Source organism: Labrus bergylta, chromosome 16, assembly GCF_963930695.1.
Source record: "Labrus bergylta chromosome 16, fLabBer1.1, whole genome shotgun sequence".
Lineage (NCBI taxonomy): Eukaryota > Metazoa > Chordata > Actinopteri > Labriformes > Labridae > Labrus > Labrus bergylta.
Genome location: NC_089210.1, coordinates 17,481,778 through 17,503,829, shown reverse-complemented (window position 1 = coordinate 17,503,829; position 22,052 = coordinate 17,481,778). Strand labels below are relative to the sequence as shown.

The window sequence follows — 22,052 nt, the reverse complement described above, 5'->3', positions numbered from 1 at the left end:
TTATGGAGGTTGAGTTTGAGTGCATTTCATTTAAACTACAAAACATTTTCAGTGTTCAAGATGGACGCCATGTTTTCAAGATTTACACAGGTCAAATTATTTAGCTGTTTCATGATCGTGTTAGGTTGTATATACCTTAAAACGATCATCTGTTTCCAGGTGACATCAGAGAAGAGTTCCCATGTGGGACGGAGGCCCCGGCTCGGCTGTGTCCGGTGGGCACCACGTGTCGACAGTACTGGCTGGGGCCAAACTACGGCATCACACAGTTCGACAACATCCTGTTTGCTATCCTCACCGTCTTCCAGTGTATCACCATGGAGGGCTGGACCGAACTGCTCTACTGGGTAAATACTTCTGAGCCGAGCTCGGACCAGATTTTCTACAACGTTTTAAAAGAACACATTACAATCTGCCTGTTCAGAGAAAGAAGAATTTGAAGAAAACAGGTACCGCTGAAGGGATTTAGGAACTTAATGCAAAGTAAAAAGTAAGTCAGTCTGCTGTGAACCAACATATCAGAACTCATAGAATCACATTTTCTGATTGCAAAGACACAGTTGAGAGTTGCAGGTCTCGGAGTCTGTAGGGTCATGTTAAACATTCTTCTGTCTAATCTCAAACATGCACACAAAACCACATACTACATACTGCCTACTGCATATTCAAAATATATATTCTGCACATTAACCCGACCGTTAGTATGTTGTTAGCAGACCATGAATATAATTCGAAATGAATAGTGCTGCAGTACCCCTCTGAATTTAAATCCCCACTTGTTCAAACAGTTCAGATTAAAACTATTGGATTGGATAACCTAATCATGGCGAGCAAAAAAAGTTGGATTTTTCTTCTCCAGATTTGACCCCTTAAACAACCAGGTTCTGGATATCAAACATGTTCAGCATATTTAGGATGTCCTGGATGAGTCTGTGAGCCATGCGGGAGTTTAAAGGCCTCTGACATTAACAGATAATCTTCACCAAACGTTGAGACTCACAGAGCGTCCAAACCAGATTCCTCCCCTGATAGTGAGGAATAACAAAATCCAGTACAAACCCTAAAACTCCTGTCGCCTGATCTGGCCTTCTAATAGGATCATTCAAGTGAAGAAGATAATAACCAATCGTGAAAAACCATCATTCATGTCATGGATGAGCTGCAGCAGCAATCACTTCTTATCCGATTGAGAGGAGGAGTTTGAAGTGGAAATGATGCAGTGTTAGTTTGTTGTTCATGTTGACCCCGTTTTGCTTTGGTTCACATTAGCATTTCTGTTATTGACTAATGTGGGAGCCATTTTGTGCAGGTACAATTATCACACGACTGCTGGCTGGAGAAAGCAATGAGTATGTATTTAATGCACTTGAACTTCAGCGTGTGTTTCTCCAACACGTCTGTCAACACTGTTTCTATTTAAAAAGCCAAACCAACTGAGAGGACTTTTTTTTTCTCTCAAATATGGAACAAAAACTCTAATGATTTTCACCTGTTCATAGTGTGCATCCACCCATAAAATAGGAACCAGGTCTTGCACAGTGTCATTACTCATGCTCAGGACTGAATCGTTCCCTGCTGTCAGTGGCAACGGTTGCTTGGAGACCGGAGGTAGATGAGGGTCTTTGAGTGTTACTGTAGTCGTCCCTTTTCCCCTCTCCTCTCTCAGTTCTTCTTGTTGCTCTTTTTCTTTCTTTGTTCCTTCTTTTTTCCCTCTCTCTCATCTTCCTCCCCTCTCTGCATCCCTCCCTCTCTCCTTCCCTTCCTCCCTTCCTCCCTCCCTTCCTCTCTTTCCCGCTCACTCTGCATCTCTCCTCCTGTGTCCCTCCTTCCCGGTGCTGCTCTATATTTAAAAAGGGCCTGTTCAGCCCAAGTTATTCTTGCAGCTGCCGGGGAGGGGAACGATAAAAGTTTAATGGTAGAAAAAAGGGTCTGCGGTGCATTGGGTGCACGGCAGCTTACGTGGAGGAAGAAGGAAAGATGGAGGAAGGAGGAGACGTGGGGACGACAGTCAAAGCGCGATGTGGGAAATAGAGCGCGATGTGGGATGTAGAAAAGGGGGTCTGGAGGTGGGAAAGGGTAATATGAGGAATCAATATGGAGGCTGATCTGTGACAGGTAGGAGGGATGGAATGATACACATAAAACATAGGAAAGAGGAACGTTACAAAAGGAATAAAAAAAGAAAGGTGGGAACATAGGAAAGAGGAACATTACAAAAGGAATAAAAAAAGAAAGGTGGGAACATAGGAAAGAGGAACATTACAAAAGGAATAAAAAAAAGCAGGAGAGTTTGAGAAGAACAAAGAAGACAACAAAGCGTGATTTAAAAAAGTGGAAGGAGAGTGTGGACAGCAGGGACACAGAGGCAGAGATGAAAGCAGTCGTTATACATAATTCACTCTGCACTGAGCAGCTAAATAGAGTGGCAGATATGCATTCACTTATTGAGATGACTTAAAGCAAAACCATGCCAGCCCTGCTGTTGTTTATGTTTCCAGGACCACATTTGAAATCTCCTCCTTTTTTTTTTTGCCGCCACATTGTCTGGACATGTGGTGTGTGTGAACAGCAAACTTTTAACATTATGCTCACACCGGAGGGGCGTAACCACATGGGTGGCATGGACCCCACCTGAAATCTAATCGGGCACTCCTAGTGCCACCCAAAATTCTATTTTATGATTGACCATTTGGCTTTTCAGAGGCGGGACTCATATTAGAATTAGGTTTCTGCTAGCTTAAAATGCTATTATATAAACATTCAGAGGTGAAGAGCGAACCATTGATTACTGATGTCTGATGTCTGTGTGTGTGTGTGTGTGTGTGTGTGTGTGTGTGTGTGTGTGTGTTTCCAGAGCAACGATGCCTCAGGGAGTGCATGGAACTGGATGTACTTCATCCCCCTTATCATCATCGGCTCCTTCTTCATGCTCAACCTGGTGCTGGGTGTTTTGTCTGGGTAAGTTTGTGTGTGTGTGTGCGTGTGTGTGTGCGTGTGTGCGGTGTGTGTGTGTGTGTGTGTGTGTGTGTGTGTGTGTGTGTGTGTGTGTGTACGTGTGTGTGTGTGTGTGTGTGTGTGTGTGTGTGTGTGTGTGATTTATAGTTTTTAATTTCTTAACCATTAAAAGTTTTGGGTTTATTGTATATGATTATAAGATCCCACTAAAGATGAAAGGTATCTAATAAAATGTGTGTGTGTGTGTGTGCGTGATTGTGTGTGTCCCTGCAGGGAGTTTGCCAAAGAGAGAGAGCGTGTGGAGAACAGGAGCGAGTTCATGAAGCTCAGGCGACAGCAGCAGATCGAGAGGGAACTGAACGGATATCTGGAGTGGATCTGCAAAGCTGGTTTGTGCAGCACTTCTTACAATCCAAAGACACAATTCTATTTAAATAATGAATATCTGTTTGATTCTGTCGTCGCACAGTACACAAGCCTGTAGTTATTGTTCTTAAATCCCTAAATCTGATGGTCCTGGTTAACCCCCTGAGTACCAGAGTATAGGTAGAGTTCTCCTTCAGGGTTACACAAACAAGCTGACGGACTTAAATTAAAGCCTTGATTTATGTCGTGTTGGATTAAAGACGATCTTCTGATGAGAGGATCAGCTGTTTTTCTCTGGTCGGTCTGCTGAGGGCAAAAAAGATGAGGAGAAGATTAGAGGGATGCAGAGGCTGGATGCTGGAAGGAGCAGATAAAGGGGCAGATAGAAAGGACAGACCTTTGATCTCCCTGAAAACACAATCTACATAAAAACAAGGAAGCAAAAAAAAAAAAAAACACACAAAGGAGGAAGGGGTGAGTGAGCGGCACAGGTGCAGGACGCAGACATTGTTAGCAGGTTTGAATTAAAGGAAAATGATTTGGTGATGGTTGATTTAAATATTTACAGATATTGTAGAAGTCATCAAAGACACATCTAAGAGTCTGTGTACAATAATCACACATGTTGTTGTTCCTGTGTGTTTTACAGAGGAGGTCATTTTGGCGGATGATGACAATGAGAACGATTACGACGGTATATAATTTAATCCTAAAACGATTTACACGTCGAGCATGTGAGGGTTGTTTTGTTAAAGACTTAACTTTTGCATTATTTCATCTCAGGCTCCCGCAGGAGAGCCACGAAGAACCACAAGAGCAAAGCAGAGCTTCTGAACCCCGAGGAAGGAGAGGGAGACCTGGCAGTCGGTAAGAGACCTGCGCGCACACACACACACACACACACACACACACACACACACACACAAAGGCGAGTCACAGGAACATACAGATGATATCTAATCGTGCAGATCAGCATTACCTGACCCTCCTCTCCTTCCCTTCTGTGTCCTCTGCTGCTCTCCTTCTCTCCTCGTGTTACTGTCCTCGACCCCGCTTACTTCCTCCCTGTCTTTGGTCTCACCTGCCCTTATGACCTAATAACAACCTGAGACATCGTATTCCTTTGATGCATGACAAATGTTTGATGACCATTCTCTTCAAATTAAGATCACGACTCCGCCTCAAATCTCATTTACCTTTCGGCTACTTTTGAGCCTCGGTGTTCCAAGCGGTCTCCGTGTCTTCTCATTGCCCTACAGCTGTGAGTGACGGCGTCAGTCATGAGCGATAACTAGCTTAAACCAGCCATGTTGATGTGGCATTTAAAAATCCAGACCTTAGTGGGAGTGGCCTGCGGTGCTGTGCATTGTGGGATTTGGTGTCTTTCATCCACATGAGCCAAAAAGACACTATCTGCCTTTTCTCGGCCAAGAAGGCACCCACTTTAAAATGTATTTCAAATTTCTACTACATATATGACCCAATGTCAATACAGATTCATGTTTCAGCGGGTGAAGTATCCCTTTAAAGATAATCAATCAGTCAGTATATTAAATAATCGCCTTGGCCTTCATTTGTTATGAGAATTACAAAAAAGCACAAGAGAGTAACTTGTGGTGTGGGTAAGTGTGGTCCTGTGCCAGCTGTATCAGAGTGTCACAGTTACCTGAAAGCAGGCTGAGATATTTATTCTTCAGTAAATGTACCAGCTAATCCGTTTATCCCCCACACTTGACTTGCCATGTTACTGACTGTACGCGTGATTATTTATGCATCTGTTTGTCACGATGCTGCTGAAGTGCATCATTTTGATTTGACTGATCTTAGTTGCATTGATCATGAAGCTGAGGACGAACAGAACGTTGAACATTACTGTGCCAATCCAGTGACATTCTGTTTGTAATGATAATAATGCACAATGTGTCTCCAGGCTCGCCGTTCGCTCGTGCCAGCCTGAAGAGCTCCAAGCTGGAAGGATCGACCTTCAAGCGGAGGGAGCGGCGGCTCCGCTTCTTAATCCGGCACGTGGTGAAGTCCCAGGCCTTCTACTGGACCGTGCTGTGTTTGGTGGGACTCAACACGATGTGTGTGGCGTCGGTGCACTACGACCAGCCGGATCCACTTTCAGATTTTCTATGTGAGTAGGAGGAGGAGAGAGAGAGAAACAGGCCTATTTAGAGCGAACGTGTGCGGATTACCTCCACGAATGCACAAATACTCTCATCGCAGATTACTGGGAGGGAGTGGGTGAGCAAATTCTTAAGTAAATGTGACTAAATCCACGAAAAGAGCTGACCCAACTATTTTACAGCAGCACAGATAAACATGCAGTGTCGTCTTTAAACAGAGTCTCTGCTTTGTTGTGTGTTTTGTTTACAGACACTCACATATGGGATGAAGTGAAATTAAATAAGAAAAAAATGTTGGATTACTATTTTATCCTTTATTGAAATGGTGTAACCATGGCAACAAAGCAACACAGCGAGTCCTGAGGATGAGTGAAAACATGTCTCTGCTTGTTTTAAATTACACCTTTAATTCAAACTACAAAGAACTGTTTTCTTTTTTTAGAAGCACACTTACAGATGTGCATTAATAAAGCACTGCCTCGCTTTACAGACATTCAGGAGGGATTGATGGATAGGTGGGTGGGGGGATGGATGAATGGATGGGTGGGTGGATACTTTGCAGGTGATTGATGGGTCTTCTCTCACTTTTTGAGCTTATCCTCCTCCTCTGTCCTCGTCTTCCTCCCTCAATGTAGATTTTGCTGAGTTCATCTTCCTGGGGATATTCTTGACGGAGATGATGGTGAAGATGTACGGCCTGGGCAAGCAGGCCTACCTCAACTCCTCCTTCAACTGCTTCGACTGCATTGTGAGTCCCACAGCAGCACTCAGAGACACTCTCCACACACATGCAAGAGAAATCTCAACAAGTGCAAAAATACAGCTCACACCTGTGCACACACACGTGACATACTGTAGCATAGTGTCAGAATTCACGCACATGCAAAAAAAAAACTTGCCTTCCTTTGCTGAATTGTTTGCTCATCATAAAAAATAACCAAATGCATGTCAGCGTTAATTTAGTTGACAAAAAATATGACGGGAAATGTTCACCAACTATCTTTTTTTAACAACGACGACAAAAAGACAACGTGCTAAAAATACATATTTGATAATAAAAACACATAGGCCCACTTTCTTTTTGCTAACAATGCTGCACTGTCGGACATCCAGAATTCACTTTATTTCCCCCCACTGTGCATCTATTCTGTTTGTTAAAATACAGGAAAGAGTGAGGCAAGTGTGTCTGCACCAGCTGACGCGTTGACGAGCATTAACGAGCTAACGTTAGCGTGCATGATATCACATTATTAGTAACCGTAGAAGGCCAAGGCTCTTTGTAAGAAAGTATAAAAAGGAGTTTGATAGGTTAAATCTGCAGCTCTTCTGTGCTAAAATGTAAACCAGGGGTAGAAGTAAAAAATGTGAATTTACTTCATTATTTATAGTTTATCGTAGTTTCATCTCTTTGAAGTTAAAGGACTAGTGTTGATGGTGCAGTAATATATTGACTAAAATGTGACTAAAAGTTTTGAGATGTCATCGATGTCTAAAACTCTAAAGAGTAAAAATGACTAATCGTGAATTCAACTAATAAGCATTTTTTTATCTAGAGACTAATAATGAAGATATCTGCCAAAATGGAAACTGATGCATGCACGTGCTTTTTGTGTGTTGTAGGTGATATGTGGGAGTATATTTGAGGTGCTGTGGTCCATCATCCAGCCGGGCACATCGTTTGGCATCAGTGTGCTCAGAGCTCTCAGGTTATTGAGGATCTTCAAAGTGACAAAGTGAGTCTTCTGTTTGCGACGTCTCGTATTATTTCTCTTGAGTCGTTAAAGAGACGTTATTTAAAACACACTTTGTGTCTTCTTCTATCAGGTACTGGGCATCTTTGCGTAACCTCGTCGTCTCTCTGCTCAACTCCATGAAGTCCATCATCAGCTTGCTCTTCCTGCTCTTCCTCTTCATCGTCGTCTTTGCCCTGTTGGGCATGCAGCTCTTCGGAGGACAGTCAGTGTTCCTTTACCGCTCTCTCTCCTTTCCTTTCTAATAGTCCTCATTTGATTTTCCACAAAGAGATTGGTTTCTGTTAATTGCCCGCTTGGCTAAGTCATTTTTTTTTTTTTTGTCATTTTTTTTTTTTTAAGTAATGATTTTCTCTCTTCTCTTTTTTTCCCTGTCTGCCTCTCTCATTCGATTTGTTTCCCCCTGCCAGGTTTAATTTTTTAAAAGGCACTCCTCCGACCAACTTTGATACCTTCCCGGCAGCAATAATGACAGTGTTCCAGGTGAGCAAAGGACACGATGTAAAGAGGGAGGGAGGGAGACTGGTGGAGGGGGGGAGGGCGAGATTCTGGGAGAAGAAGAGGAGTGCTGGATTAGGAGTCACCGATTAAAAGACTAAAGAGGATTTGCACATGAGGAAGTGATAAAACATGTCCTTTTGAATTCTTAAATGTCATTAGTCAAACATGTTATCTTGTTAAGGCTCACCATGTTTCAGGTGTGTGTGTGTTTGACCAAAGCCTTTAGTGTGTTTATTTGTATCCTCTATGTACAAACATCATCAAATCCCTACATGTCCTGGAGTAGAGTTTGACCTCGTCTGAACACTTTAATGTGTGTTTGTTAGATCCTGACAGGTGAGGACTGGAACATGGTGATGTACGACGGCATCGAATCTCAGGGCGGAGTCAACAAGGGCATGGCCTTCTCTGTCTTCTTCATCGTACTCACACTCTTCGGCAACTGTATCCCTTGGCAACTGAAACGCAATACACAAAACATTCACACAAATACTTAAAATGAAGACTTTTGCAGGAAGTTTAAAGGAGCAACATGTAAAGATGTGTTGTGAGTGAAATGATGAAGAACCCTCCTTCTAACTTTAGATTCTGGTCCTGAATGCTCTGGATTTGTTTGGACCAGAGAAGGTAGGCGCTTTTAAAGAGGTCATATTATGCCCTTTTTGGGGTTCGTATATTTAATCTATGTAACTACTAAAGTACGTTCACAAGAGCTAAAGTTCGAAAAAAGTGTCTGTTTTCATGTACTGCTGCTCCATGCACCGGCTCGCTTCTGACTCTCTCTCTAAGGCTCTGAAGTGCCCATGTTCAGAGTCCCCACGTGTGCCAAGTCTGATCTGATTGGTCGGCCTGTTTGCTGTGCTGTAATTGGTCAGTCGCTCAGCCACTCTGGCTCCGAGGGCCGGGGAGCAAAAACATTAGCACCTTAGCACTACTGTGCTACCGCAGGCTACGGCACATCGTGGGCGTGCCACAGAAGTTAACGGGCATACAACATGAGCTGCAGGGCTTGCCACAACGAGCTAATGGGCTTAGATCAGTGATATCACACTGACAAGACATCACACTGACAATTTTTTTTGAGGGGGGCTAGAACCGAGTGTTACATGCAGCTAATGCTACAGCTAACAGTAGGACATAGGAGAAGCCGCGTTACCGCAGACTTTGAATTTTTTCAAATAGATGTGCCTAAACATGCACAGGACACTTGGAAAACACACTGAAGAGCATATAAAACCAGAAAAAGCATAATATGGGCCCTTTAAGGCTACCCCCCACACGGCCGTTTTGGACGCCCCTCGGTTTGCCAGATATGAGAGCAGTTATCAGGTCAACAGGTGTTGCAGCGATGGAAGCGGGCAAGAGAACTGGTTCAGATAGAAGTGATTGTACCCGACCTAAAAAGCCTCTGCATGTTTCTAATAAGCTCCATGAGCAGAAACGTGCTCAAACTAGGATCAATATTGGAGATGCTTTTGAAAAATGGAGAGAGGTTAGAACACAGAAAGGTTTACAGACCCATGCAGAGCTGGATAAACACTGAAGCTTCAGTGTTCACCACATGGTGACCTGCATGAGCATCGACTCTAGAGAGGAGGGGGCGGGGGGAGACAGCTCTCTGCAGTACCCATTTTAAACACTAGGTGTCAGAGATATTTATTGCTCCTTTAAATGTAGATGTTAGATACCGATACTGTTAGTTTATCTGAGTTATGGCTCATATTTGAATGACCTTGGTTGTTTTGTCATCCCTCCAACATTTCAATCTTCCAAGAATTAAAGTTAACCAAGTGTTCTAGCCAACTCATTAGACTTTTACAGCTCCTACATGCTGGATCTCCTTTAACTCCGTGTTCAGACACTCTGCTGAATGTGTTCTTGGCCATCGCTGTGGACAATTTGGCTAATGCACAGGAGCTGACCAAGGTACAGTACAGTCCATTTTTAACTCAAAATCTCAGTCCAATTTCTTGTCTAAATTCTCAAAAAGAGTTATGCTTCTTAGGGAGGATTTTTTTTCTTATCTTCACTTTACCCTCATTTGCATCTTTCCCGTCTCGCTCATTCATTGTTTTTTGATTTCCTTCCTTCTCCTTCTCTCTGTCGGTCGGCAGGACGAACAGGAGGAAGAGGAGGCTGCCAGTCAGAAGATCGCCCTGCAGAAGGCCAAGGAGGGGGCCGAAGTCAGCCCGCTGTCCGCTGCAAACCTCTCCATTGCAGCGTGAGTATCTGCACTTTCATTTCATTTCATACCCATTTCAAAACATTTCCACACCATTTTAACAAACTTGGCACAAATCTCTGAAGACGCTCATTCAGCCGCTTGGAGAAGGCAAAGTGTCCTGACACAGGTTGATACAAACCTAAAGCACGCTGCTTTAGTTTGGTACCACACTGGCCTGAACTGTTTTGTCACTGCTGCAAATTCTGACCAAATGTTTCAAATTCTTCAAAACAACAGAGGTTGTAGAATCATCATGTTTTAAAACGATAATAGATAAACGATACGCTGTAGGAAAAACCTAAAAGGAAAAGTATTTTAAGATAAATAACATTGAGTCAAAAGAAAATGAAATATAAATTCAAGTAAGGATGTTTAATTGGAACCAGAATACTTTAGATATGGGAAGGCTGTATGAGGAAATCCGGAAGGTAAAAAACATCCCGAGCCCTTTACAGATTGTGATTCCTCAACAAGACCTTAACGAAGTTTCAACTTCATTACGCCCTTCTCCTTACAAATTGCATCTGTAATAGAGTAATGTTGATGTCCCATTTTGTGAAAGCCCAAGAAGCGCGAGAGAAACTAGAGGCACACGGTGGCAGCTTCACACACACACACACTCAGACGTGCACACACACACACACAGCGCTGTTCCACCTCACCAGCTCCGACATTGCACATGGCACAGTCATCCCCCCATTCGGCCTCTGTTACTACCTCCAATAGCGAATCAGGGGCATAACACCTTCCCCCCCGCTATTCCGCCGCCATATGTTACACGTTGACATGTGTTTGAACGTGAGGTGGAACAGAGGCGTAAGTATCAGCGCCATGTGTCTTCACTCAATTGACCCTTTGTTGATTCACCAGTCAGAGAGCTCCCTCCCATAGAAACCGTTGTTGGGCTGTCCAGTTAGATAAATTAAAATCTGTCAAATCTCGACGGAATTGTTTCAAAAGGGGGCGGAGCCCGGTGATGGTGTTTTTGTCTAACCTAGTAACAGTAACCAAGGAGGGCGGGGCTTGACAAAGGGTCAATTCTCATAACAGAGGTTATATACAAACATTTAGTTTCACAACTCATATGCTTCATCATTTTATAAATAATATTTAACTGCATGGAAAGGAGTTCATCCAGTGTTTACATTCATAGCTCAAGCTTAACTTTTGTACTATTCTGATGTATCTTTGTCCTATTCTACTGTGTATATTTAAACACACACACACACACACACACACACACACACACACACACACACACACACACAAGCCGGTGTTGGATTGATCTGGGCGAGCCCTCCTCCGGTCAGGAGAGTCCGAGTCTTTGATCTCTTCTCTCTGTATACACACAGGGGTTGATCCTTTCACTCCTGCTAAAGTTCACACACTCTCCACACAGACACACACACACACACACACACACACACACACACACACACACACACACACACACACATGCATACCTCGCTGTGGTCTGTCCCTAAAAAGGCACAGCAGGGTGCCAGAGTGTGCTCAGAAACACCACACACACAACACACAGGTCTGACCTTTAGCGCTTTGATACATCAGCCTCTGTCCACTTCATATCACACACATATTATTACGGACACACACACACACACACACACACACACACACAGAAGTGTCAGAGCTCCTAGCAAGCTCATGGTTTTGTGAATCTGTTTGTTGTTACTGAATATGTTGTGTGTTCTGTACTTCACTGGTCTGTGAGCATTCGTTTCCGTGTCTCAGTTAACTTGTGAACTTTCTTCAGGAACCCAATAATATTAATTATGTATCATTAAACAATGCACATGTATCTGTGTGTGTCTCTGTGTGTGTGTGTGTGCGTGTGTGTGTGTGTGTGTGTGTGTGTGTGTGTGTGTGTGTGTGTGTGTGTGTGTGTGTGTGTGTGTGTGTGTGTGTGTGCGCGTGCGTGTGTGTGTGTGTGTGTGTGTGTGTGTGTGTGTGTGAAAGAGAGAGATAGATAGATAGAGAGAAGACCAAAGGCCTGATTCACCATGGACTGCACAGCTTTTCCACCAGCTAAACCTTTGCAAACGAATCAAAAAGACATCTAATTCACAAAACCCCACAAAGGGTTAAACACACCCATACCGGCGCTAAAGAGCAAACAGTGTCTCAGTGCGCCAGTGTTGTTTGCATGTATTTAAATGAGCCAATATGAAGTCATTTAAAGGAAAATTCTCTTTTTTCTGTGCAAAATCTCACTGCAAAAAGTAACTGATCCACAAACACCAGCGCTGATTATCCATGCGTACATTTTTAAACTTTTTGGGTCTGTTTTTGCCTTAATATCATCGGCAGTATTTGCCTTGTGAATTAGACCTTAAGAATGAGCAGATGGCGGGAGCAAATGATGCACAATTAGTGGGCACAATCCAGTCTTAGTGAATCAGGCCCGTGTGTGTTCATGTAGCTTAAAGCTAATGTTGCATACTAAACCAGAACCTTGATGTATTACCAAGGATGTTTGAAAGAAATACAAGTTATTTTTATTTTTTTTACACACTGTAGTGATGTGTGCCTGCAGTGTGCGTTGCATTCTGTATCAGTAACTGTATCAGTGTGAGCCCTCCTTCCTGTAGCAGAAATATGGAAAAAACTTCCAGTGGAGATTTCCAAGCAGGGATTTTAAATTTTGGGACATCAGTGGAGCATGAAGAATCTCTTGAGAAGATATGCTGTGGTTGTTTTAGGACGGAGAGTGCCATAAAAACCTGCATAAAACCCATGCAAGTCTGTTGAACGATCACTAAATCTCTTAAAATGACGACACATATGCAGAGCACTTAAAAATCCATAAGTTTTAACCTCATCTGAGTTAGCTTTCCCTATGACTTTAGGTCAACTTTTAGGTGTTTATCCTCATCGGAGTAGTCTTTCAGTATGAATAAATCATATTTTTAGTTAGGTTAGGTCAGGTTCACACACAGGACAGTTTTCACAGTGAGGAAATGCTTTTTGTTGTGTTACATGTCATTGCCAGAGGAATATAAAAGAGGAGGAATTTTCTATAGAACGTAAAGATGAAGTTTAAAAAAAACACTAGGGGGGAAGTAGGGACAGAAGAGGAGACTTTGTAGAACTGGAGACTCATTGAAGGTGAAACGATAGCGAGAACATTTCAAGTTCAATCTTTGATTAAAGGTTTGGTACAGAAGAAGACCAAATGACATGAGAGAGATATTGTTAAAGATGAAAGGGGTGATCAGGATGGACCAGCGCTGGTCATGCAGGGGGGAAAGTGAAGTGACTGATGCAAGAAAGATGAAATATGTGAGACTGCGCTGAGAGGAGAAGAATCTGCGATTGTTTCAGATTTTTACAGATACGATGTTTCTGCATATGTGACCGGGTGAGAGAACGGGTGTGTCTGTGTGTTTCCTGTTTGTGTAAAGGGTTGCATTCCAAAATGCTGAACAAAAATTTTGACGTTCCTTCTGTTTTTTTTTTTTCCGTTTCACGATTTATATTTTTTGTAACTTCAGTGGTTTCAAAAGACCATCGCTTTTTTAATTTGATTTGTGAGCGTTTTTTTTTTTTCGAGGGATAGCTAGCAGAATTTTTTTTTTGGCCCATTTTGGAATGAAATCCTCCTTCTGTTCTTTCGTGCCATCTCACTCACCAGCTGTTTCCCTCCTCAGCAACAAAGTACACAGTGAGTGTCACAACGCTACCGACCCCTTTCTGGACTGGTATTTATTTATTTGTTTATTCATTTCTGATTCCCTTCTGTTTATTGACTTTCAACCATTCCCTTGCTTTCTTCCGTGTTTTTAGAGCAGCCTCCTTCTCCTTGTCCCTTTTTTCCTTTCTTTTCTGATTAACAACATACCTGGCTTCTCTTCTTTTGTGTTGGCTTATTTTGAACAAGTTGTTTTTTCTGTTGCCTGCACCTCGCAGTACGGCTGTTGGTTGAACACTGGCCTTTACAGAGAAGGGAGTTAGGGGATTACTGGTTGAAGATTTGACTGAATGCATTTTGTTTTTGTTTTTTTACAAAGCAGCAAAAATCTAGCTTAGTGATAACATATTTATTGGATCAAGGCAACTTTAACATCAATTCAATGAAGTTTTGTTTGGATTTAGTAGAGCTATTTTGGCTTTTTCTCCTACTTTACACCTGCTCATTGAACTTCTTATTCTTAAGTTTGAAAGAGAGAAATACTTTAGACCTTTATTTCATAAGATAGATGCTTAGGAGGCTAATGAATTCATCAAAAACTCCCACACACTGTGTATCTTCTTAAAGGTTTCATATGTGATTTTTCACACTTAAATATAATAGAAATCAAATATATCCTCTGAAAATAACTCTGTGAGTCATGACTGTCTACAATGGGTGTAACACCCGAGTCCCACTGTCTGTGATGTTTTCAGAGTTTTCCGAGTCCTATCTTCAGTTTGTTTACATCGCCGGGACGGCCGGCTGACTCCTCCCCTCGCGTATTAAAGTTGTTTAATTGAGGGACTAGAGAAAAGAAGAATAACATACTGTACTCACTGCTTAACTGTGTTTCTAGATCACGCTCATTTCAGGTAAATTTACATGCAGTGTGACGATACGAGCATAATAAAGATCGCTAGCATTAGCATGCTAACACAACAATGCAGCGCAAGTTGTTTTGGTTTCATGCTGGTGCTCAAGGGCGACATCTGCTGGATCAAAAAATCGCATATAAAGCCTTTAAGGTAGATGGTATATTTCAGTTTGGGAAGTTAAGATTAAAAGTAGGTTATCACAACAAATTCTGACTTGCCTCATTGGTATCCTCTAGTCTGTGTCTCCTCATGGTTTACCAAAGTAGGGCTGCCCTGCCCGGTGCTTTGGCAAGCCGTGGAGACACCCACAACCTTGTTTAGTGGAGCTGCCTTGTTCTTTAGGTCCAGCCAATTGACCCGTTTGATGTCTGTGGCCCCCCCAGTGTGTCTTTATGTCCTGGCTATTTTTATGTACTTTATACTTTTTGGTGTTGGTTTTCACATCATTCTCATGGCTCTCTGTGTTACTCACTGCAAAGCGAAACATGTCTCTAAGCGTGTCTTTTAATGCCATCATCCTGTCCTGTCTCTCTCCACCCTGCTTCACTTTGCAGTAAGGAGCAGCAGAAGAACAACAATAAGGGGATCAATAAGTCCGTGTGGGAGCAACGCACCAAGGAGCTGAGGAGGCAGACTCTGGTGTCGAGCCGCGAGGCGCTGTACAACGAGCTGGACACCGACGACCGCTGGAAGGCAAGACTAGGGAGGGAGGAGCAAAACAATGTAAAGGACAAGGCAACAAAGGCCACTAGACTTGTGCTATCAGTGTACACAAGTGATGGCAGAGATGATGATGATGATTTATTTTTTTATTTTTTATTTTTTTGATTAATTGGAAGTTACTTTTTTACTGGCTGGAAAAAGTTTATAAGGCTAAATCTAAAGTTGTAAAAAAAAGAGCCCATTTTTGCTCGGCTAGGAACCCTTAAATTGTAATTTTTAACTCCTTCTTTTGTCTCTTACCAATCTTCATCCTGCTCTCTTCTCCTCCTCTCTATCCTCTCCTTGCAGGTGAACTTTGCACGTCAAGTCCGTCCGGACATGAAAACCCACCTTGATCGACCTTTAGTCGTCGACCCACATGAGAACCGCAACAACAACACTAACAAGACGACAGCGAACAGTTCTGACCTCTACAGCCAGCAGCATCCCGCCGACGAGCTCCAGAGACAAACGCGCCTCCAGGAACACGGCGGCCAAGTAGTCGGGGGCGGCGGAGGAGGCTCGTGTCCAGCCAGGCCTCCGATGGAGCGTGGTGAGTCCACAGAGAGCAGGCGGAGCCGCAAAGGAGAGCACCACCATCACTCCTCTCATGTCCGGCTGGACGCTACGGTGATCCCCGGGCCGGGATCGGAGGAGAGGCCAGCCAAGCGCCATCACCACACCCGGAGCGGCAACAGAGGAGGAGGAGGGCAGTCGGAACACAGGAAGCCCAGGTCACATCGAAAAAGTGCAGAGGAAGGCGAGGAGGGCGCAGGAGGAGCCGCGAGAACGGGGAGGCATAAGAGCCGAGGGGTGGATGGAGGTGGAGAAGGAGGAGAGCAGGAGGCAGCTGGAGACGGCGGCGAGAGGAGGACAAGAAGAAGCCGCCATGGCAACCAAACAGAGGGCGAGGGGAAGAGGATGTGCTCACACAGGAGGAAGTGAGTTTATGGAATGAGGCTCATCCTCATGAGGCTGCACAAATTCCATTTTGATTTCATCCGATCACTTTACTCTCTTCTTCTGTTTTTCAGGGACTGCAGTGTTCCTAACCTCTCAACCACTCGACCCATCCAAAAGAGCCTCACCCGGCAGGACAGCCAGTACAGCGAGGACATGGACAACCTCATGAACACCAAGCTGGTCTCCGGCTCGACCCCGCCCGGTGAAGGTTACCCTCCTGTCCCCAACCACACCGCGGCCCCTGCAGGCTTTGGGTCGGCCCTCCACCTCGCTAACAGCGCCACTCATGGCAGTTTGGTCACTTTAGACAGCTACGGCAGCATCGCGCATCACCGTGCCAACAGCGTCATCAGGCTGCCCCACCCCGACTACACCGCTGTAGACATGCCAATATTTCCATCTACAAATGCCAAACTGCAGGGTAAGATTATTTCTTCTTCCTTTAACTTTTCTCCAAGCCAGTGGAAACTCACATTTAACTTGTAATACTGTATTTTATGAACATAGTTTAAAATGTCTTAAAATGTTCATAATTGAAGTCCAAACTTTGAAATAATGTTGACCAGTGGCCTAAGATCTGTAGAGGGCCCAGGGCAGTACTTGAATAAGCAAAAAATCAGGTTAGATCTCGTTCTAATTTAGCCTCTCCGTTGGTGTCCTCCTCCGCAGAAGTTTTCAGATTTCCAGAGGGGCGCTACCCAGGGGCAGATTGTTGTTTTAATTCGCCCCTGCCTGTGTCTTTTTTTCGGCTTCAGGAGAAAAGTTTTGGCCATTTCTGAACTCTTTTTTTGCAGGTGGTGGTGGGAAGTTTTAACTCTGTAATTTTATGGCACTTGGTAACACCACAGAGAAGAACAAAGAAGCATCTCAGCTAATGTTGCACATGTATGCTAACTGCCGAGTACCACAAAGCATTTTGTAACTCGCACATTTTTTGCTTCCATGGCCTTGCTTCTTTCTTTGAAGCTGACTCAGACGACTGAAACATACAAAGCCGCACTACAGTGATTGTCACATGTGCCTTTGTTTTGGGGGGCGGAGCTAGTAACATGTCAATCAAAGTATGCTTGACTCACAGTATGGAGAAATGTTGAAGACAGCAAAACTTGCTATTTTTTCTGTGGTATTTATGAAAATTATGAATGCTTATTAATTTGCGAGCTGATTTTTGTGGATGCTTTATAAGACCCTCATCTTTGAAATTCAGAGGATTTTTTAAAACTTTTTTTCTGTCCCTCTTTAATCCAGTTAATAAGAATGCCAACACGGAGCCTCTGCCAGCGAAGGAGGATAAGGACGACGATGACGATGAGAAGGGAGGAGAAGGAGGACCCAGGCCCATGCCTCCCTTCAGCTCCATGTTCATCCTGTCCACCACCAACCCGTTAGTGTGGGGGGGGGGGGGGGGGGGGGACGCACTCACCTACATTAAATGAATCCACGCAGGACTACACCCAGAATTTGTCTTGTTTTTTTTTGTGGTTGAAGGAGAATAGATCTACATAAAGTTATACCACTGGCATGTGCACACACTCACACATGCAGATTTGTCTTTTTCTGCTCACAGGTTTCGGCGGGCGTGTCACTACATCTGCACCCTGCGTTACTTTGAGATGTGCATCCTGCTGGTCATTGCTATGAGCAGTATCGCCCTGGCTGCTGAGGACCCCGTGTGGCCTGAATCCCCTCGTAACAATGTGAGAAAGTCCACAGAAATTCAAATTCAAAGTCTGAACACACTCTTTTTAGTATCTCTCCGTTGTGATCGTAAAATACATCCTGTTGCCAGCCTCTAATCGTGCCCTTCTTCCTCTGCTGCAGGTCCTGCGTTATTTCGACTACGTGTTCACGGGAGTGTTCACTTTTGAGATGCTCATTAAGGTAAGGCAACGTGCAGCATCACACATCAACAACCTCTTACAGGAGTACGGAGAAAACCTCGCCCCGAAAGAGGATCACAAACCTGTCATTGCACACTTCAAGCCACATGCCTTTTTAAATTCCTCCTCTTTTCATAACCATGTTCTCCTTTCTCTCCGTCAGATGGTGGATCTGGGGTTGGTCTTGCACCAGGGCTCTTATTTCCGGGACTTGTGGAACATCCTTGACTTTATAGTGGTTAGTGGTGCTCTGGTGGCCTTCGCCTTCACGTAAGTCCTCCCTCCTGCCTCCTCACTCTGTCCTCTCCTTCTCCTCCCTCCTTCTTGTGTCTCCTTCTCTCCTGCCCATCTTCTGCCTCACTGGCACCTTGGAGTATAGCATTTCCTGCTTCTGGCCCAATCCAGGCCCTTTCTGTCTTATTTCCTCTCTCTCTCTCTGACTTCTGCTCTCTTTCATTCTGTCTCTCCGTTTCCTACCTTCGCTTACAGATGGTCAATCATCTACAGTTGGCCATTTATTCTGCCTTCTCTCTCTCTCTCGTCTAACTATTCTCACTCAGTCCTGCCATTTCTAAGCACCTCCACCAACCCCCAATGCTCCAAGACGTTAAAAAAAAAAAAAAATTGTATCCAAGCATCCCCCTTCCTCCCCACCGCTCCCTCCCCCCTGTGAGAGGTGAGGACCACCCTTTGCACCTGTAACCCTTTAGTGCCCAGGGCGTTCTAGAGTTAAAGACCCAGTCCAGGTCATCCTGAGCTGGCTCACAAAAAAAAAAAACTCCACACCCTCCTCCGCGGCCAAGCAGGTACTATAAACTCTTAATCTGCATGACTGTGAGGATGCAGAACAGTGGAACCTGAATAACTGGGCTTAGTTATTTTTATTTTTTTTGCCCGTTAACGGGATACAAAGCATGAAACGTGAGTCTGCTTTCATGCTTTTTGCATGGTAGAGGAAGAAAATAAAATGAAGAAACGTAAAATGTCATGTGTTATTGCCATAAGGGTGCAATACGTTTATTATGATAACTCTGTAACCTCCGACAACTTCATGCACGTGATCTGCAGAAATATGAGATTGTGCTTGATCCTTTTTCATGACTTATAAATGAAATTAGTATTTTCAGGTAGCAGACGTTCCCGTGCCGACATGCCCCACGTAAAGGGGAAGAGAGGCAGATACTTCTTTTACATGTAGGAGAATATATATATATATAAATATGCATTTATTTAACTCATTCAGATCAGTCTCTTTGCAGAGTTACTATGGGTTAAATAAATGTTAAAAAAAAAGAATTTAGTTTTAAAAATTTGGAGGCTTGCTTTAATGCTGTAGTTTGAAGCACATATGATCATAAGAAAAGCTGCACCATACGATGGTAAATTAAGGTTAAGATTTCTCTGCAGCTTCTCATTTGGAGCTCTCTTCTCTGCGTCTTCAGCGGAGGTTTAATGTCTCCATTACGTGCTTGATAGAGACAAAAGTAAAACGCAGAAACACCTGACATTTAAAAAAAAAAATGTTAACACCTACTGCCACTTTACAGAGCAGCAGGTGAAATGCCAGAATGAAGATGAGTAATTCCTTGGTCCTATAGAGAGAAAATAAAATGTTTACAGGTGCTCCAGGGTTCTAGTGGAGGTGCCACTTTTACACGGCGGGACTTTGTTTCTCTCTGAATCATTTTTGTTTGTGTGTTTTTCCTCTTAACACTTTTTAAACCCCCTCGATTTCAAAGTTGCCTTTGTGTTTCACATTAACCTGTCTGTTTGTGTCTCAATGTTTATATCAGTGTGCTTCTCTCCCTAACTCTGTGTCCTCTAACGTCTCTGTGACCTGTGGCTCGACCCTCAAGTGTCTCTCAATCTGTCACTGGAGTTCACTCGCAGATTTTAACTCATATAATAATAAGCAGTCGTTCATTTTCAAAGTGAGGTAAAATGACTGGACAAGTTATTCCAGTCCATTTCAAGTTATTCCGCTGTCCTTTCTTCATAAAGTCTATGATGTTAACTTGAATACAACCTTAAAAGAGATGAAGTTATTTAAACTAGAAACATCGTATTTAACTGCAATAGAGGTTAACAACAATAATGGCATAAGGGACCAGCATAAAAAAAAAAGATTCCCACACATCTAGATTGTGCCTTAATTCAATATGTGGAAATCAAACAGAAATCCAGATCGGCTCAGCAGTCTCATTGGAGATGATTATCGCTCCTTTAATCCAATTAGTCTGGTCTGAAGGGCTGCTGGTGTCCTGCACATTTCTGAAGCCGCACAGAGTTTAAAGTCCAGACGGGCTCCTGATGCAGAGACACACCGGCTCACTTAGGTTTAACTTAAAGGGAAATAAAATGACAGTTTATTTACTGTTGTTGAAGCATGCTTCCATTGAAGGAGTTCATATGGTGACATCATTTGGAGAAGTCCTCGTCTGAGCTCAGTTTGTCCCCATCTCTGAAGAAGAGTTCACACATCAGTTACTTTTATAAAAAAAAAAGTACATGCTGCTCTCGTCAGGCTTTTTGTCCAGATTTAAAGTGTGCGATAATGTGCATGTGTGTTAGATTTAACAAGATCTTTGGTTAGGAGGCCTTCCCTTTCTCTTTCTCTCTCTTTCTCATATGGGTGCCTTTTCCCTCGAAATCCTTTCCTTTTTCCGTGTCCCATTCTGTTTCCTTTTCCCACCCTTTGTCTTTTTTGTCTCTCTCTCTCTCTCTCTCTCTCTCTCTCTCCCTCGCTGTCTCTCACCCCTTTTCTCATATCCCCGTTTGGACCACCACCAACAGCGGCGGCGGGTAAAGTTCTCACTCTTCTTCCTCCTCCTCATTTTTCTCCCTCTGCACCCCTCAGCGCCTGTTTTCTTCTGATCACACTCGTGTCCTTCCTTCTTCATCCGTCCGTCCTCACAGTTGACTTCTGTACTTGTCTATTCTTCCCTGTTGTTCATTGTTCACCATGGAACAGCTCGGACTCAAACACAGCCGAACCCTCAGGTTTAGCTGCAGAGGAAACACAGAGATACCTGTTTTTCCTTTTCACCACTAATCACAGCTCAATGTAAGAAAAAATAACATCGGCATAGTGAGTGTGTTCATAGACGCAACACACACCCCCGTACATGAACTTCCATGAAGTCGAGACACACACAAACACACACACACACACACACACTACCACCAGCAGTCTAACATCTGGTCTAACATCTGGAAGACAGAAGCACTTATACACACACAGCTGCCTTCTGCCCTGAGGAGCACTTTGAGAGACGTTTGACCTTTGTCTCTGCACCCTGATATTTATTCTTGAGATGTTAGACTTTCAGAGAAAAGAGAGTGAATAGGAAGTTTATGACGTTTATTTGTTTGTTTATTATGTAAAGTGAACTGTTTGGGAGGTTTTTTTAAGTGAACATGAAGGAACTATCCTTTTTTTAGTTAACTCATACTGTTTCCTATAAATCACATTAGGTAGTGTAGTGTAGTTTTTCCTGCAACCGATTTAAAAAAAGGTTTACTTTCGTCCAACTGCGGTGGCCCACAAGTGCAAAGCCTCAGCAACAGCTGAAACTACTTACATTGAGAAAAACATGCCGCATATTCAGAAAGGATGCAAAAGCAAAACCAAGTGCAACATCAGATGTAATGACTGAATGTGCTGCAAAAATACAAAACAAAAGCACTAGCATGAAACGTGCTGCAAGTACATAAACGATGCAAAACTCACACGTTGATGTGCAGCGCCTTTCAGTCTTTTAAATTTGCATCTTTATTTATTTTTATTATTATTATTTAACCTTTATGTAACCAGGAAAAAGTCTCATTGAGATTAAAAATCTCTTTTAGAAGAGTGTCCTGGCCAAGACAGGCAGCAGCACAGTTACAGGGTTTCAGACATAAAACACATAAATACAGGAATCACAAAAAGAACCATTCATCATAAGTCATCAGCAACACAAAGCGATCAAAAAGGGCAATACGAGTTAGCTAAAAACATCTACAGTCAGATATT

The 22,052-nt window shown here is 43.3% G+C and overlaps 1 protein-coding gene across 1 annotated transcript in view; it reads left to right on the top strand.

Moving 5' to 3' along the window:
• cacna1aa (calcium channel, voltage-dependent, P/Q type, alpha 1A subunit, a) overlaps nt 1-22,052 on the top strand; it is a 91,657-nt gene that overhangs the window by 31,676 nt on the left and 37,929 nt on the right. Inside the window, 21 exon segments of the mRNA XM_065964791.1 lie at nt 160-347; nt 2,855-2,958; nt 3,229-3,344; nt 3,971-4,015; nt 4,105-4,188; nt 5,252-5,458; nt 6,086-6,198; nt 7,071-7,183; nt 7,275-7,406; nt 7,612-7,684; nt 8,029-8,146; nt 9,561-9,628; nt 9,817-9,923; nt 13,595-13,645; nt 15,047-15,185; nt 15,504-16,135; nt 16,229-16,578; nt 17,406-17,541; nt 17,725-17,854; nt 17,979-18,038; nt 18,201-18,307. Of these exon segments, the coding sequence (XP_065820863.1) occupies nt 160-347; nt 2,855-2,958; nt 3,229-3,344; nt 3,971-4,015; nt 4,105-4,188; nt 5,252-5,458; nt 6,086-6,198; nt 7,071-7,183; nt 7,275-7,406; nt 7,612-7,684; nt 8,029-8,146; nt 9,561-9,628; nt 9,817-9,923; nt 13,595-13,645; nt 15,047-15,185; nt 15,504-16,135; nt 16,229-16,578; nt 17,406-17,541; nt 17,725-17,854; nt 17,979-18,038; nt 18,201-18,307 (3,073 nt within the window).